The sequence below is a fragment of the Plectropomus leopardus genome, chromosome 23 (genome assembly GCF_008729295.1).
Source record: "Plectropomus leopardus isolate mb chromosome 23, YSFRI_Pleo_2.0, whole genome shotgun sequence".
NCBI lineage: Eukaryota > Metazoa > Chordata > Actinopteri > Perciformes > Serranidae > Plectropomus > Plectropomus leopardus.
In genome coordinates, this window is record NC_056485.1 from 2,676,920 (window position 1) to 2,692,824 (window position 15,905).

General features: G+C 38.9%; 1 protein-coding gene across 2 annotated transcripts in view; it reads left to right on the plus strand.

The window, feature by feature from the left end:
- The window catches only part of eml3 (EMAP like 3), a 71,979-nt gene that overhangs the window by 35,834 nt on the left and 20,240 nt on the right, over window positions 1–15,905 (plus strand). For both annotated transcript variants that reach the window (XM_042511983.1, XM_042511984.1), the window contains 5 exons: window positions 3,285–3,395; window positions 3,670–3,698; window positions 10,523–10,558; window positions 11,623–11,743; window positions 12,095–12,244. In XM_042511983.1, the coding sequence (XP_042367917.1) occupies window positions 3,285–3,395; window positions 3,670–3,698; window positions 10,523–10,558; window positions 11,623–11,743; window positions 12,095–12,244 (447 nt within the window). The remainder of the gene's footprint in view (window positions 1–3,284; window positions 3,396–3,669; window positions 3,699–10,522; window positions 10,559–11,622; window positions 11,744–12,094; window positions 12,245–15,905) is intronic.

Sequence of the window (15,905 nt, forward strand, 5' to 3'; positions counted from 1 at the left end):
ATCTCGATTGTTTTTAATCAAACCTTTAACATCATCATCCTCAAACAAATCAAGGACCTCTTGTATGCTGTGATTCTCTTTCCACTCACTCTGTGGTGATTAGAAAGCACAGTGCCGGAGCGCTGCTGCTTTTGTTTACTTGTGTACGTGCTTGTGCATGCATGTGTCCCTTTGTCCGACTTCCCTGTTGTGACTTGTAAAAGGTTTTCAGTGGTGATGGGTAACATGTGCTCTCTCAGCTCTGCCATGCCCCTCCATGGAAGGCTGAAGTACTGGTTGTGCCTCCGTGCTCACTCTACATCAACACTTTATTTTAGATTACAGTTATTTGGGAGGAGAGGGTGGTTGCCAGCTGAGTTTCATTTCCTCAATCACAGGCCAGTGACATAGATAGACGCCAAAGCTTTTATTAGTCCCGTAACACTTCCTCTGGTGATGCAAACGGTACAATGGCATGTCACCAGGAAACTGTGTTCTTGTTTATCTGTAAGTCAGTTTGGACCAGAAACACGAGTGCAAAATTTTGAAATTAAGTTACTGGAAAATTAAGAGTAGGATTTGGGGCTATGGCCAATAAAAGAACTAGTATTAGATTTAGGTTAGGTGTTAACCCTTTAAAACCTGAGCAAATTGGCTTGACTCCTTACAAAAACATAGGGGGAAGGCAATATGCAAAAATTAGTCATTAGACATTAGTTAAAAGTACAAAAAATACCCGAAAGTTAGTAAAAAAAAAAAAAAAAAAAATTAATACATTAAAAAAAGTAAAAGAAAGTTTAAAAAACATGGAAATGACCTTCAAAAGTGCTTAAAAATAATGTTTTTTTAAAACTATTTTTAAATAAGTAATTATCATGATTCTAAATATGTTTTTTCCTTGGATTTTTTTCTTTTTTACTTAGACGTTGTTTCTTGCTTTAAAAATATATATATATTTTCTAAGTCTACTAATTTGTAAGACATTTATTAACACTTCACTCATTGCCTTTTCTCCCCATGTTTAAAATAAATTTTACCAATGTGCTCAGAGCTCAAAGGTTTAAATACAGCATTTGAAAAGCAGCACAAGGAAAATAGTGTCACTTCAAGTTTCCCTGAAAAAACCCAGGGTTGAAGGGTTTTTCCAATTTATGACAACTCAGGTCAAATTTTTGTGGCGTTCTATTTGATCTATATGATCTAGTAGCGATGATAACATTGAAGTCATTGCAGAGATCTGTGAACAACATAACATTCCTAAAAGGAAGTCTGAAATGGCAAGTTATGCAAACAGATAGATGGTAAACAAACCTCTGGGTTAGCCAAACTTGTTTGGGAAATACGTTCTGTTTTCTCTTCCAGAGTGTCTACGGTTAGATCTACTTCCTGCTCTGGGTAAACTGTTGACTTGTTGACAACCTGTCTGACTTCTTGTATAACTTATTTGTCTGTTCTAAAGCAAGCAATTAACATTACTACGCATGGCTAAATACCTACAGTGGTAAACCGAGTTTATTTCCGAGGCCAAGAGTTTTCATATTATCAGGGTACTTCAACTTGTGGGGTTACAGCTTATGTTAGAAAAAGCCCTGTTTAGGACTGGAATAACCCTTATCCACCGAAGTGGCTCTAGTTCTGGATGCAGATCTGTTCAGGATTCTTGGAAACTTGGTGTAATCAATCAATCAACTACCAATCACTCATAAAACAAAACAACCAAGCACTCAAAAAAACAACCAACCAATCACTCAAAAAACAAACCAACAAACCAATCATTTACCTGTAATTTAGTCTGTCTTTCTACTTCTTACATTGTTGGCCGCTGCTTTTTCATTGTCCATGTTTCAGGTTGATTCTGGTAATTCATGGTTGTAGGTGGTGGAATGATTTAACTGTCCACACATCCCGACTCCTACAGGAGCTGCATGGTCGCGCTATCTGAGCACAGCAGTGCAGCAATGTAGCTGCTGTTAGCAGTGATCCACAGCAGGAACAGGACAGCGGCTCACATTCCCACCATCACACTAGTCCTTATTCACCATAAAACACACACCTTCTTTCGTTCTTGCCTCTATCCTCTGCTCCGTCAGATCTGCATATAGAAAAGAGTCACTTGGTGCTCTCCAGGATTTAGCTAAGGTTTGGTGATTCAAAGGATATTACAGTTCCTGATATTCCGTTGGAAACCGATGTGGCACAGAGGTCATCCAGTTTATTTTCCAGCGCCTGTACAATGGCGAGCAGGATATTAGTTCAGCTGGTGCCCATTTCTTCATCTTTTTCTTGATGTTTACATTTAAAAACCTCAACTTGGCAAGCTAGCAGCAGGCTAGAATATGGCAAGAGGACAGTTTACAGACTGCTGACTTGATTTCCTCATTCAGATGATGACCTGCAAGCACATGCCATCACCATCCACCACCAACCACAAAAAGCACCACCAAGACTTGCTAAATAAGAGCTTAAATTTTGCACACGTTTAGCGGAACGTACAGAGGCAGCTGGAAGCATCAGTGTTTCATGTCAGTATTTACTGCCTGTGTCCACATGGCATTTTTCACAAACCAGCTGCGTGTTCACCAGTTTTTAGCAGAACTTACTTCAGTGTGGAAAGAGGTGATTTAATCGTTCTAGACCTTTTGCACCGAAAGTGCAAATAGTCAATTTGCTGGGGTATTCACTCATTTATAGACTTCTCAATCAGGGCGTACCTCAATAGGAAGAAGTCTTTTTGGGTTCAATGGCATCAGGTAACAGACTTGTTAAGTTGCAATTGCATAGATTGGCCACTATGTAAAATTGGCATTGAGGACCTGCCTGGGACCTGCTAAGCTACAGACAAAGTAATGACAGTGGTCCGCCACAAACCATTGTAATTTTATCCTGCTAAGTTGCCAACCACCAGCTGGAAATAAGAGGCTGTTTCATCTGAAAATCAAGAACCATTGTAAACAAAAAAAAAATCATATATTTTGATATAACTGCCATTAATATAGTAAACTGCATATTTGCAATGTCAGGCTTAGGAGAAGGTTAAAGTTTAGCAGAGAGTAATGCTAGCCAAAACTTGAACATAAGACCCAAGTTGTATTAAACCAGATTTATCCTTTTGAAAGACGGGAATTAAATCAATTAAAGATTCCAAACATCGCAAGACAAACATGCATGTTTCTGTTTCTACATGGAAAAATCTATCACAAACTACCACTTTGCATGCATATATAGTGGGCTAACTCTGTCCATCTGTGTGGAATTTAGTGTTTACACTTGAAACTGAAGCTGATTTCTGCTGTCTGATGTTCCAGGGTTCGTAGAAACAGCGAGAAACTGGGGAACGCAGAGCGGCAGAGGAAACGCCTGGACAAGAAGGCGGCTTCCTCAGCCAACCTCCTCACCCGCTCCCCCAGCCTGGAGAAGTAAGCCACGCTGCCATCACTCACAGCTGTCACCACACAGTCACACAGCTCACTTTTTCCTATAGCTGCTGCTGCGGCCTCACATATCTCATCAAAGAGACACTGGCGGGAACACTGATGGCCCCCATGAATTATAATAAGATTCCATTCTCATGACAACTTCGCAGTAACACAGTGTATGATCCTGAAGTCAGGGGCCAATGATTTAAAGCTTCTCATTTTTTTGTGAAATAGTATCATATATCTGTCTCATGCTTGCTTTCTGTCTCCACAGCCGAGCGAAGGAGCTGGTGGCCAGTGCAGGTGAGATATCTTTAAACTGTCCACTTTGTCTTTGATCTCAAACTGAGAGTAACTTCATTTACCCAAATGGAACTTGAATTTGCCATATAGACATGGTATTTAACAAAGCGCCTTGAAGACTTCTATCTGTAGGTGGAAAACAAGATTTTTGGCAACTTTCATAATTTGTGGTTTCCACGGATTTGCTTCAGTCTTTGGTATTGAACCTTACTCCACATGCAGAGATAAGAGACCCTGTAAACCTCCGTATTCTCTTAATTCCATTGACAACAACTGCTTCATAGGGAGGTGGTGAGTTACCGCTCAACAGTGTGAAAGCCCCTTTAGCATAAAATAATTCCCAGTTTCATTGCATAAAATGTCTTAAAACATCACAACTTGCATTGCAGTTTTCTAGAAACGCTGCCATGAAATCAGGCAATTCAGGCTGCAAGAATAACAAAAACAGCCTGCAAAATCCTGGATGGCCTGAATTTAGGACCAATTTAGAACGAGGGGAGAACATTTCTCTTTATTTGATAGCATTACAAGTAAAGTTAGCCTTGCTGTCGGCTTCTTGGCTCAGTTTAAAAAAGAAAGAGAGCATAAGAGAGAGTGATCGCTCTGCGTTGCTGTGAGAAAGCTTGAGAAAAATAAAACATTAAAGTTTTAATTTTAGCTGCATGATGGTAAGGTTGCGTTCTTAAACACACAAAAAAAAAAACCCCGTATACTCAACAGATATTTTACCGTGAAGGAATACAGTCTAAGTTTCATTTGTTCCTCTGCATTTCATTCATTACCTCCAACTAGGGCTGGGCAATATGGTGTAAAAAATTTGAACCATCCCTCAGCATTAGTTCCATGTTAACAAATAATGTAATTAGTTGTGTTGAAATAACTGGACCACAGGTCTGTTTTTGTGGAGGCAGACGGCGTCCTTTCAGCTCTCTAGCGATCTTTTCACATGCACAGTTGTACAGACAAAGCAGAGCAGCTTGGTAGCACATAGCTGAAGTTCGACTGTTTTCGGCATGTGCATAAACCTGCAGGCTTTTCCACTGTATATATGGGCACTGTATCTTTAGCGATATGCAGCTCGAATGCATCAGTAACAGCTTTGCAGTGGGTCTCCTTCCTGTCATATGGGACAAAACGGGAAAATGCTTCCACTTATGTCAGCTGCTTTTTACCGTCTGTTTGTGGGCTGAGGCGGTCTTGTGCATCTCGGAGTGAGACACATTTCTCTCACTTTCTTTCACTCGGCTGCTGCCTCTGTTTGACATGTTGAAATAAATCAGACGTGCTGCTGGCTTTAGTTGCAAAAGCCTTTAAACAAACTTTGCAGCGGACTGTGGTTTGTTCCAGATCTGACGCTGTAAAACTGAACCAGAACAAAACCTAGGGTGTATTTTTTTTCACGTGGGCTGCAGAGCGTCTTCACCACGGTGACCATAGCTGCCTTTTTCATGTTTCATGTTTGTTTTTTTATACGTCAGCATACTAATTTGCATGACCTTCACCGGTCTTTAGACCACGCTGAAAATAGAAAACAATGGGCTGATGGAACCCATTCAGTTCCTTCAAAAGTAGTTCCTGAAACTAAAAATCCTGGGAACTATGGGTCGAAACAAAAAGTGGCTTTAGATACTATCAGACGACATGTAAACAAAAAGCTGAATAACCAGGTTCATCTACTCTTGTTTTCATAAATGCAAAGAAATTCTTTTTGATTGACAGGTGACCTTTTATCTGGAGTGCAATGCAGAAACAGCACAAAGAGGAATGTGTTTTCCCACTGAATTCTGTGTTCAGTGTAACACAAGTATAATCCTTACAGGAACAAATATAGACACGCTGCATGGATTCTGTTAGATTCAGGGACTTTTCCAAACTCTCCTAAATGCGCTGCTGGCAGGGCTGGGGTTGAACTGTACTTCTTGTGCCCATGCAGCTTCTCACTGGTTCACACGTGTAGTCATTTGTGCAAAAATGAGTGCATTTCCCAACCGACCGCACTTGTGGTTAGCGTAACTTTTTATGAGTGTTCGCCTTCAGTCTGGTTACGGTTAGCCCTGTTTTTAGGCCTCATTCCTGCAGCAGAGAGTGGCAGAGCACACGCTCGCTCACACTGTTTGTGAAGGACAAGCAGAAGAAGAATTCTGTTCGTTAAAAGGAAAACTTTGGCAACAAGCCTGGATTAGATTGACACAGCTGTACAGGATGTTGCAAGTTGGCATGCGTATTATATTTCTTTGATTAATGTTTTTTAGAAAATGCTCTGAGCAGCTGCTTAGTTGACAAGTCGGTCTTTGCTAATGATTGGCAAGAGCACTGAAACTTCAAAAGAGGGAATAATGAAGTATTTGATCTGTAATGACCTGTGTGAATGCAGACATAACAGTGTAAATGCAACAGGCACAGCAGTGGCGTTAGGTAGTCACAAAGGGCCCCAGTGTACGCAACTACGATGGGCCCTTGTGCATGCTTGTTACTAGTTATACAGCTAAACTAGCTATACTCTTATTGTCTTAACACATAATCAGATAGAGACTCAAAATTTGACACCAACATACATAGTACATAGAAATCACCATCATATATATGTATATAACAAAATACCAAAGAAAATCTGCATGTTTTCATTAAATGTATAGCTAATTTGTAGTTTATGTAGAATGAGCATCTATTTTATGATGTTTTGTTTTAGATTGCTATTGAGTCTTTAATGTTAAAATAAAAAACTAATGAAAACCTTTGATGGAGTTGGGTTAGCATTTTCAAATGAATATACAGCAGATAGCAAACTTTTTAACTTACTGTGAATTATTCTCTGAACACAGGTATATTACTAAGGTGGCAATCTGAATTAGTCCTGTACTGTTAAATATTGTTGGAAGGTCCACGCTCTATGGGCCTCCTCACCCTGTGCAACTGCTCTGCCTGCACTGTCTATATTTACGCCCCTGAGGCACAGTTCCTCAATTTGTTCCTTAATTTGTTCTTTCGTTCGTTGATGTAAAATGAAGAAAACTATCAAGCTTTGCTGAACCAATAATCCTGACACCAAACAATTTGAGTAGTAATGTTTGGAAGCTCTTTGGATTTGTCACTTTTGAAAAAGTCATGATTAAAAGTTCTGCTACTGAGTTCTTTACTGACTTTTTGAAAAAAAAAAAATTAACACTTCTGCAAAGACAAACTTGAAGTCACATGTTAGCTTCTCACTGAGGCAGCTGAGGCACCACCAATGACGTCAGTAATACAAGCTCATTTAATGATAAGGCAACATGGGTTATGTCACAATTAATTTGTATTGCATATAATTAATAATGCAATAATTATTAATGCATTAATTAATAATGCAATAGTAATTATTAACAGGTTTCACATGTTATTTTTCATCATTGTCCTAGGCTAGGCTATTTTTAGTTAATGAAATTCACACTATAAGGCTGCTTAGTTCCTTCTTAAACCTGCCTTTGCATGTTTACACAATGTTATCTTTTATACAGAACGGCGAGGTGGCATAATTATGCTGTTTTTCAGCAATTTTTTTGACATGATATACTATGTTGTTTCTTCGACTTAGCACTCATGGGTCATTTTTATGCACTACATTTTGCTCTAATCCTAAAAAAAATTCTTACATTTGTGTTCCAATGGCCATGTTACAGGTGTGAATGGTCGTGACTACGGTGATAACATTTGCATAATAGTGACTAATAACTGATGACAGGACCATGTGGGGAGCCTCCCTCAGGAAGAGCTGCCTTTAAGTGTCGACATAAAACAGTTTAACTTGAGCTGGACGTCCAGCTGAAAGTCACCAGGTCATTTCGACTCTACCTTTATGGCTGAACATACCCTTTAAACACCACATATATCACTCAACAGGACATTCTCCTTTTTTAAACTGGCCACCACTTTTTTATGGCAGTCTTCGTCGTGAAGCCAAACACAGCAGGGCCAGTTTGGGTCGTGGGCGCTGCCTGGAATCACATTCACTGTGGTTAGCCGAGCTGCTGCACCACTCCAGCTCGTCTGACGGAATGATGGATGGCCAGCTCAGCAAAGGAAGCTGCCAGAAAAACATTTTTCAAGTCTTCCCCTGCTCTCTTTCTGTCTGCTTGTCTTCATGACTCGTGTTTGATTGACTAAGAGTTGTGCTTGGCGTGAGTTCAGCTTTTTAGATCCCTGACGGTGAAGAGTGGCAGGAAATTTAAGGAGACAAGTGTCTGTGGAGATTAAACTATTTTTAAATTCCATCTGAAATGTGTCCGTAGCAATGAAAATCGAAAACTCTCATTCAAATCTGATATCAGCTACCTGGGCAGATTTTTAGGCTGAATTTGGACTGTATTTTAGCAAAGCAAAGTCTGGCTGCTTGTCCTTCAAGTTCAGCTCAAAAATTTAAATAGATTTTTTAAAATTTTTTTATAATTAGAAATAGACAAGTTTGTTTTTACCTTACAGTTTAAAGCATGGGAAGAAAGCAATAAGCAACAAAAGCTGAAATGGCCCAAAAATTTAGCAAGACATTAGTAAAAAAGAACAACTAAAATTACCAACTAAATTAGTGGTAGAAAAAAACAAAACAAAACATAATTTTTATCATATAAATAGTTTCCCCCCTCGCTTTTAATTTTTTTTTTCTAAATTTACTAATGTCTTTCAATTATTTGAACAGTTCTTTTCAAGTTGCTAATTGCCTTTTTTTCTCATGTTTTTGAAAGAAATAATTTGCTCTGCACTAATTTGCTCAGGGTTCAAAAGTTTAAATACTTGTGGAAGGAAAGGTGATGTCGATCCAGGTGTCAAAGGGTTAAATTATCCTGATGAAATAATTGCTGATTGCACAATACCATGGGTATAGAATAATGACACCATTGGCTTTCAGATTGGTTCCCCATGAGCATCCTTCGATGTCTTGTGAAATGAAGATTTATGTCACAGAAGTGTGTGCGTCAATCATTACGCAATCTCGGAACCCCTCAGCTATTGATAAATAAAACTGATTAAAAAAATATTAATAATAAATAAATAAATAAATAAATACAAATGTTGACATTGACGGTATTCGAAAAGTGGAGTACAGTGGACCTCTGACTCATTCACAGTGTGTGGCAAAAAAATGATCAAGGAAGTATTAGGAAAAGTTGTGAGGTATTTGCTTCCACTCTGAAAAGTATTGACCTTGTAACATAGTTTGTTTGAGTTACTGTAACTGAGTAACAGGTGGAACCTTGTATAGTAGCCTCTGCCACCAGTGTGTGGTTGAATGGGTGAATGTGACATGTAATGTTAAACCACTTGGTAAAGTGGTTTAATATACTTTAAAATTTTCCTTTTGGCTTATTTAGTCATTTAGTCAAAGTTGTGAAGAAGTTCAGACTTGTTCTTTATACTGGTGTACTCATGGGTGTGTACATTTGTGGTTCTAACTGACAGTTTCATTACTGTTACTTGTTTCCAGACAGGAAAATTGGTTCCAATGTCACTTCAATTCCAGCAGCTTCACCGGCTTTTAACCAGCTGGGTGGCAGATGTTACCTTGTTAGAAGTTGTTAAGCCCCGTCTGTGATTGTAGCACTCCCTGTGTCACTTTGTATGATATTCTGTGTCTTAATTTAAAGCATGGTGCAACATATAGAGTGCTGAGGTCACAGAATTACCCATTGCATCCAGTCTGGTGATTGCAACTACTATCTGGACCCATGACAGAGAAATTGAAATCTTTGGAATCTTTGAAATTGGAGGGCCATTTATGTGCTTATAACTCGTAATTACAGTAATTACGATATTTCCAAGGAGGACGTGAAGGCAGCATTAGTCCAACTAAAACTGGACGTTCAAAATACATGTAAACATAACAGTTTGACTGAATTTGTACTGAGTTGATTTTCTCAAGGTTAGACTAACACACCTAAATAATGTTGTTGGGGGTCGATTTACTCTTTAATCCAGCCGGGGCTGGCTCAGTTTGCGGCAGCGGCACCTAACTGTGGCACCTCGTGTGGCACCCCCAGATGCCGCAGCTAGGTGCCGCTAGCAGTCGCAGCAGATGCCACTGGTTGCCGAGAAAAGTTATCCATGTTTTCACTGTTTGACATGCGACCCGTTTGCCGATGCTAACCTGTTTGGTATGTGACATGACAGGTCAACCGGAAGAGGGTCCAATAGCAACTAGCTGAAAGGGGGCATATCTCCACCTAACATTACAGAGTTGGATATCCGTCAATAAATGGAATCTCTCCAGATGACTGTATATTGGGACAAGGACAGTAGTACAATTAAATAGCCTAACTGAGCTGTAACCGAAGCTCAGCTTAACTGCGCATGGAAACGTACTGAGTGTTCTTATCTTCTTACCGTCCTTTTACTTCTTTTTCTTTTTGTCTAGCTCAGCTCTGATTTATTTCATCCTGCTTCCTCTTTGACTTTTACTGTTGCTAGAATGAGCATCCTGAGCGATAAGTCTCCTCTCAAGGTGTTTCTCTGGCCTCTTACCAGTTACCACCATTTTATGGTCAGACAGAGGAAAAGTTTAAGACCCTGACTTGGAGCAGCTCAGCCTGCTCAGCCTTGCTGCTTGCCTTCACCCCCAGTCTCATAAAGTAACACAACTGTTGCCAAGGGAACACCGCCAGGTTAGAAGTCCCCAAAAGAAATGGAAAAGGAAAATATAACCCAGCTTGAAATTCAAAGCTCATAGATCTAACTCGTAAAAAAATGGGAATAGATCCTCAGGGATGGTAAAGTCAAAGTTAGGTCAGCTGTGACTTAAAGCTTAAAGGACCTTGGTGTTTATTTGTTTGGCTAACCTCATGTTTTCACACTCACAGGATCGCCCGGGTCCAGACGAGGAACCTACAGCCAAGGTAGACCTGCTATTATGTCACTTTGTGTCTGCAGCTCTTCATATGCAGGAAAGGTCAACACAACACGATGTACTTTTCCAGCAATGTCCCATTTACTGTTCCACAAGCCACACACAGACAGCTTCCTGCTAGCAGCTGACCAGTACAACCACACTGGACTGAATGCTGGACATAGATTCATCAGGTGGACAGAAAAGCTGTTCAGTGGGATGATACTGTTGCTCTGTTATTTGCTAAATACTTTGACTAACTTAACTTTGTAAGGTCACATACACTCAGTGTGCCAGTTTATTAGCTATGTTATTAGGTACCCAAACTCTCTTCGATTGCTGCTCCAACTACAGATTGTTTTTTTGTTTGTCTGCCACCACCAACACAAAGAGTATCAAAGCAGATCATGAGAAAGAGAGCTACCTCTCTCGATCTCTTGAGCAAAGGCCAATGCCCCATACCCTTTTCTCTTTTTTTAATGGTCATGTAGCACCAATTTAAGTCACGTCTTTCTACTGCATTGTCAGCCCTGTATTATGAAAAGGCCAACCTTCCAGTAGTAAAATACTTGTGTATCCTAATGAGGGCAAATTATACAACTCACTTTCTTGTAAGAAAATCTGAAACAGGCAATAACTGAGTTTTTGGGCCATTTGGGGGCAGCAGAAACAACATTGACATGTCATTTTTTTCCATGCAAGTTTATATGGCAAAAATATTAACAAACAGTTGCTTATTTCCACAGCTAGCAAACACAGAGCAACATAAACTTTCATTTGGGGTCATTTTTTTGTCCACCTAATGAGCGCATGTCCAATGTTTACTCTCCTTTAGCTCTGTTTTTGGTCTCCACCACCTCCTGAGAAAATATCTGTTTTTCTCCTCTTTTTTGGCAAATAAACACCTGACAATTCATAATATACAATAAATGGTAGTTAGTGGAAGAAGGACAAGGATATTTAGGGGAAAATAAACCATATAACTGTATAACTGTGTAACTGTAACATATAATTTGTCTGCCTCACTGAGTATTACCACTTAATTTCTTGTCCTTTGCTATGTTCGTCTTCCAGGACAGTCGATCAAAATGTTCATCCGAGGCCGGCCGATAACCATGTACATCCCCTCTAACATCCAGAACTATGAAGACCTGAAGATGGAGCCGCCCTCTGAGAGACTGGAGTTGGACTGGGTGTATCCTTCCACAGCAGTGTTCAGCGTCTTGTTCATCTTTATGAGGCTTATGTTACATTCAGACAGCCAATTTAATTGTGTGGTCATTTCCTGGATTGAATCCATGCTGTCTGTATTGGAAAGTATCTCTTTATTAATCTCTGTGAGAGCAACATCAACCACACAACTGTGAACTGTGAGCTGCAAAGCTGCCGGTGCCATATGTTTAAAGGGACAGTTAACAGAATTAAAAAAGTCTCAGGATTTACTTTTTTAAAAATCATAAAGTCAAATTTTCAGATGCAGGTTTTTCTTTAATTATCAAATGGACCAATGATTACCATGATTGTCACCTTGACCCTGTCATGCCAGCTATGGTTACCGGGGACGGGACTGCCGGGCCAACCTGTACTTTCTTCCAACGGGCGAGGCGGTGTACTTCATCGCCTGCGTGGTTGTGCTTTACCACATCAACAACCGCACACAACGCCACTACCGCAAACACACCGATTGTGTCCGCTGGTCAGTGAAAGACATTTTATATCATCTGCAGCAATAGATAAGATCAAATTAAACTTAAAGCAGGAGGTCAACATTTTTGAAAGAGAAGCTTTACCCTTACTGTCTGGAAAGAAATGAGAGGAGCTGGACTGCAGGTTTTGAGTCTGGCATAACAGGCCTTAGATGTTTGCTTTTTGTATTATTTTGATTGTTTGACAGTTCTTTTTTTAAGAACCTTACACAGTTGCAACACCAATGTACAGTAATAAGAACCTCAAGGATAACAACAAATTCCAGCATTAATTTTCATTGTGGTCTATGTAGTTGAAATGCACATTTCTCATTTTGTTAACGCTGGTCCATTACAAAAGTTATATTTAACCCTGCTTTCACAACAGTCTTTACAAGTACACTATCTAAGGAGCCATTCTCACAGAAACAGTTCTTGCACTAAACATTAAACTTTTGCTGCAGTTCAGCCTTTTGTTCACACGGCAACAGTGTTTTGGGGGCCTAAACATAATCTTTTGAAACAGGATTTCAGAGTGTAATTTTTCTGAACGCCATCTATTCTGTTGCTGTGTAAACTGAATGGTGATGTCACGGCTGCACTTCGTTATGTTTCAGAGAAATAACCATGAGTGAGTAGGAGGACAATAATAACATGCATTTTTGCTGCTATTTACACAGATTATCTCTCTTGTGCACTACTTTCAGGATATAGTAACAATATTCCCAAATATGACAAAAAGTGATTGTTTATGGAAGTTACCTACTGTAGCTTTAAATGTGATTGGGTTTACAGTCTGTTTGATGCTATGAGGAACCTAAACTTCACAGCAAATGTAATGTTTGCATAATCCAAAGCATTATCACTATTATGGTACCTGATGGTGAAATCTTTAGTATAGTGGGCCTACTGGTCTGAAAAAGAAACATAAACAACAATAGAAGTGGCAATCCACACAGGTTTTATTGGTTTTACAGTATCACAAGCAATTCAGTTTGGGACAGAACTAAGCTTTATTCCTGCAACATTGGTGTGTTGAACACCTGAGGCAAAGACTTTAATGTTATTACATGTACTTTATACTATTACTGACACGCACAGATAATTGAAAACACATTTACAGCCAAGAACATCTGCCCACAGCTGTGGACTTGTATGAGTCGTGCACACGGTTCCATTTATACTACAATTTAGGGTCCGTCCCTTGCTGGCATTCCATGCGGGCACCTTTCCCGAACTTCACCATTCCAGTTGTCCTGGCTGTCTTTGTATTTCTCTAAAGACAAATTTTATAATGTGGGTAATAACAGATGTTGTTGTGCAAACAATTTCCAAAACAAGCATCCAACAAACAAATCCCACCCCACCTTATCACGATAATTCACAAATTGTGCAAAATTGCAGCAATAAAATCACTAGTGCACAGTCATTCCCACATCCTTAAAGCAGTCTGCTCCCACCCCCACCATTCACAAACGAGTATACATTTAGTGTAATAAAGGTAAGATAGGTGAAATACTGAACATCCCAAATCCTGACAGCCCCCCCCCCCACACACACACACACAACCTCACACTGACAGAAGTGTGTGACTATGCCATGAGTTTGTTAATGGAAATTAAAGGCATAAATAGTGTTGGGGTTTAAAAAGTTCAAACTTGTAACAACACTGAAAACTGTTAACACTCTGAAACTTCAACAATTTGGCTTGATTTCTTTAAAAAAAAAAAAAAAAAAAAAAAGAAAAAAAAGGGAAAGAAGGCAATGAACAAAAAAATGCCCAAAAATTAGCAGGAAAATAATACAAAATTAGAAGAAAATTATCTGACATTTGCAACAAATAAAGAAAAGTAGAAGAACGGACAAAGGAAAAGAAAATTCAAATAATTCCATTAAAAAAATTATATTTCAAAACATGTGATTATAAACATAGATGTCTATGATATTGATGATATTTTTCCCTGATTATTCAGTAGTTTTATACTGATTCTCTCCCTCTTTCTATTTTTTAAGATAATTTTCACATCATTTTTTTTTGTAATCTTTCACTGAACTTTTTTGCAATTTGAGGGACATTTCATGGCAAGTCGCTGATTGCCTTTTTTCTCCCATGTTTTAAAAAACAATAAGTAGAACCAATGTGCTCACTTTTAAAGGTTTAAATAGTTGTGAAAGTTGTCTGAACACAGCACAAGAAAACTGATGTCGATCCAAGTTTCAAAGGGATAAAAGGTATTAAAATCATTACAGCCGGCCTTTTAAAGCAATTTAAAGTTCATTTATCCCTGTTAGTAGATATAAGCAATAATTATTAAGATATGTATATAAGATATATATATAATAGAGATTTAAAAGATGACACTGGCATGTTTCCACATGTCTCCAAACCTCTGTAAGCACAAAAGTGGACCAAATATTACGCAGCTAAATGAATAGATCTGATTTTCTTTTGACAGAGAAAATCAAAAGGAAACAGGTTCACATCAGCTCTCAGAGGCGGGGGACTTTCCTACAGCATGTGTGGCATCATGCAAATACCATGTACAAAGCCTTTAGTACTGAAATTGGACCTGAACCCCAACTCCAAACTGTCACACTGTTAGTATGATGACATGGTTATGAGCAACCGGACCGAATCTCAGTCTGATCTCAGGCCAAAAAAACAATCTAATACATATATGTAGTTTCATATTTATACAGTTCGTGTGTGTTTTGGATCAGTGCATTAAAAGGGCCTGAGTTGCCAAAGTTTATTAGTGCACATAAAATCAGTTTTTCACCACCTTTTCGGGCTCATAAGCATAGAGAACGCAGGGAAATTGGATCCAGTTTTTGGCTTGGACATCTTGCCAGTTCCAGGGGTTTGGCACAGACGTAAAGAACTGGAATGGATAAGTGCTTCTTTGGTATTTGGAAAAATAAAAGCAATGAGGGAGGTTGTGTAAAATAACATATATATTACTCTGATATATGAAGGCCAAATACATATATCCTGAAGTCACAGGGGACTTACTATGGTTTCCAAGTGGAACTTAAAAGCTTTGGGGCAGCTACAGTGAAGCTGTTCCTACAGTGTGGTCCATAATTATTAACCCTTTGAAACCTGAAGTGACGTCACTTCTCGTGCGCTGCTTTCAGATGCCTTTCACAACTGTTTACACCTTTGAGCAATTGTTAATTGTTTATTTATTTATTGTTTACAAATTTTCAGGTAATTTCCTTATACTTTTTTCTAGTTTCTTGCTATTTTTTGGGTAACTTCTTCTTTTGTTGCTCTAGCCATTCTCCCATGTTTTTGAAAGAAGCATATAAACTAAAAGCTGCTTCACCTAGTTTGGTTTTTAGTTTTGGTGTTCAAAGGTCAAGGTCACTATGACTTTACATCCGTCTCGTTTTCATGAACACAATATCTGAAGATGGCCTTGGCACAGACATCCATTGGACTCAAGAATGAACTAATTAGATTCTAGTGGTAATAGGTCAAAGGTCAAAGGTCACTGTGTCCTCATTGGTTTTGTTCTTGTGATCTCAATATCCTAACACCTTGAGGGAGTTTTTTCAAATTTGAGACAAACATTCACTTGGACTTTTTGATGAGCTGATTAAAGTTTGATGTTCAAAGGTCAAGGTCACTGTGGCCTTGCATTTGTCTCATTTTTGTAAAACATAGTA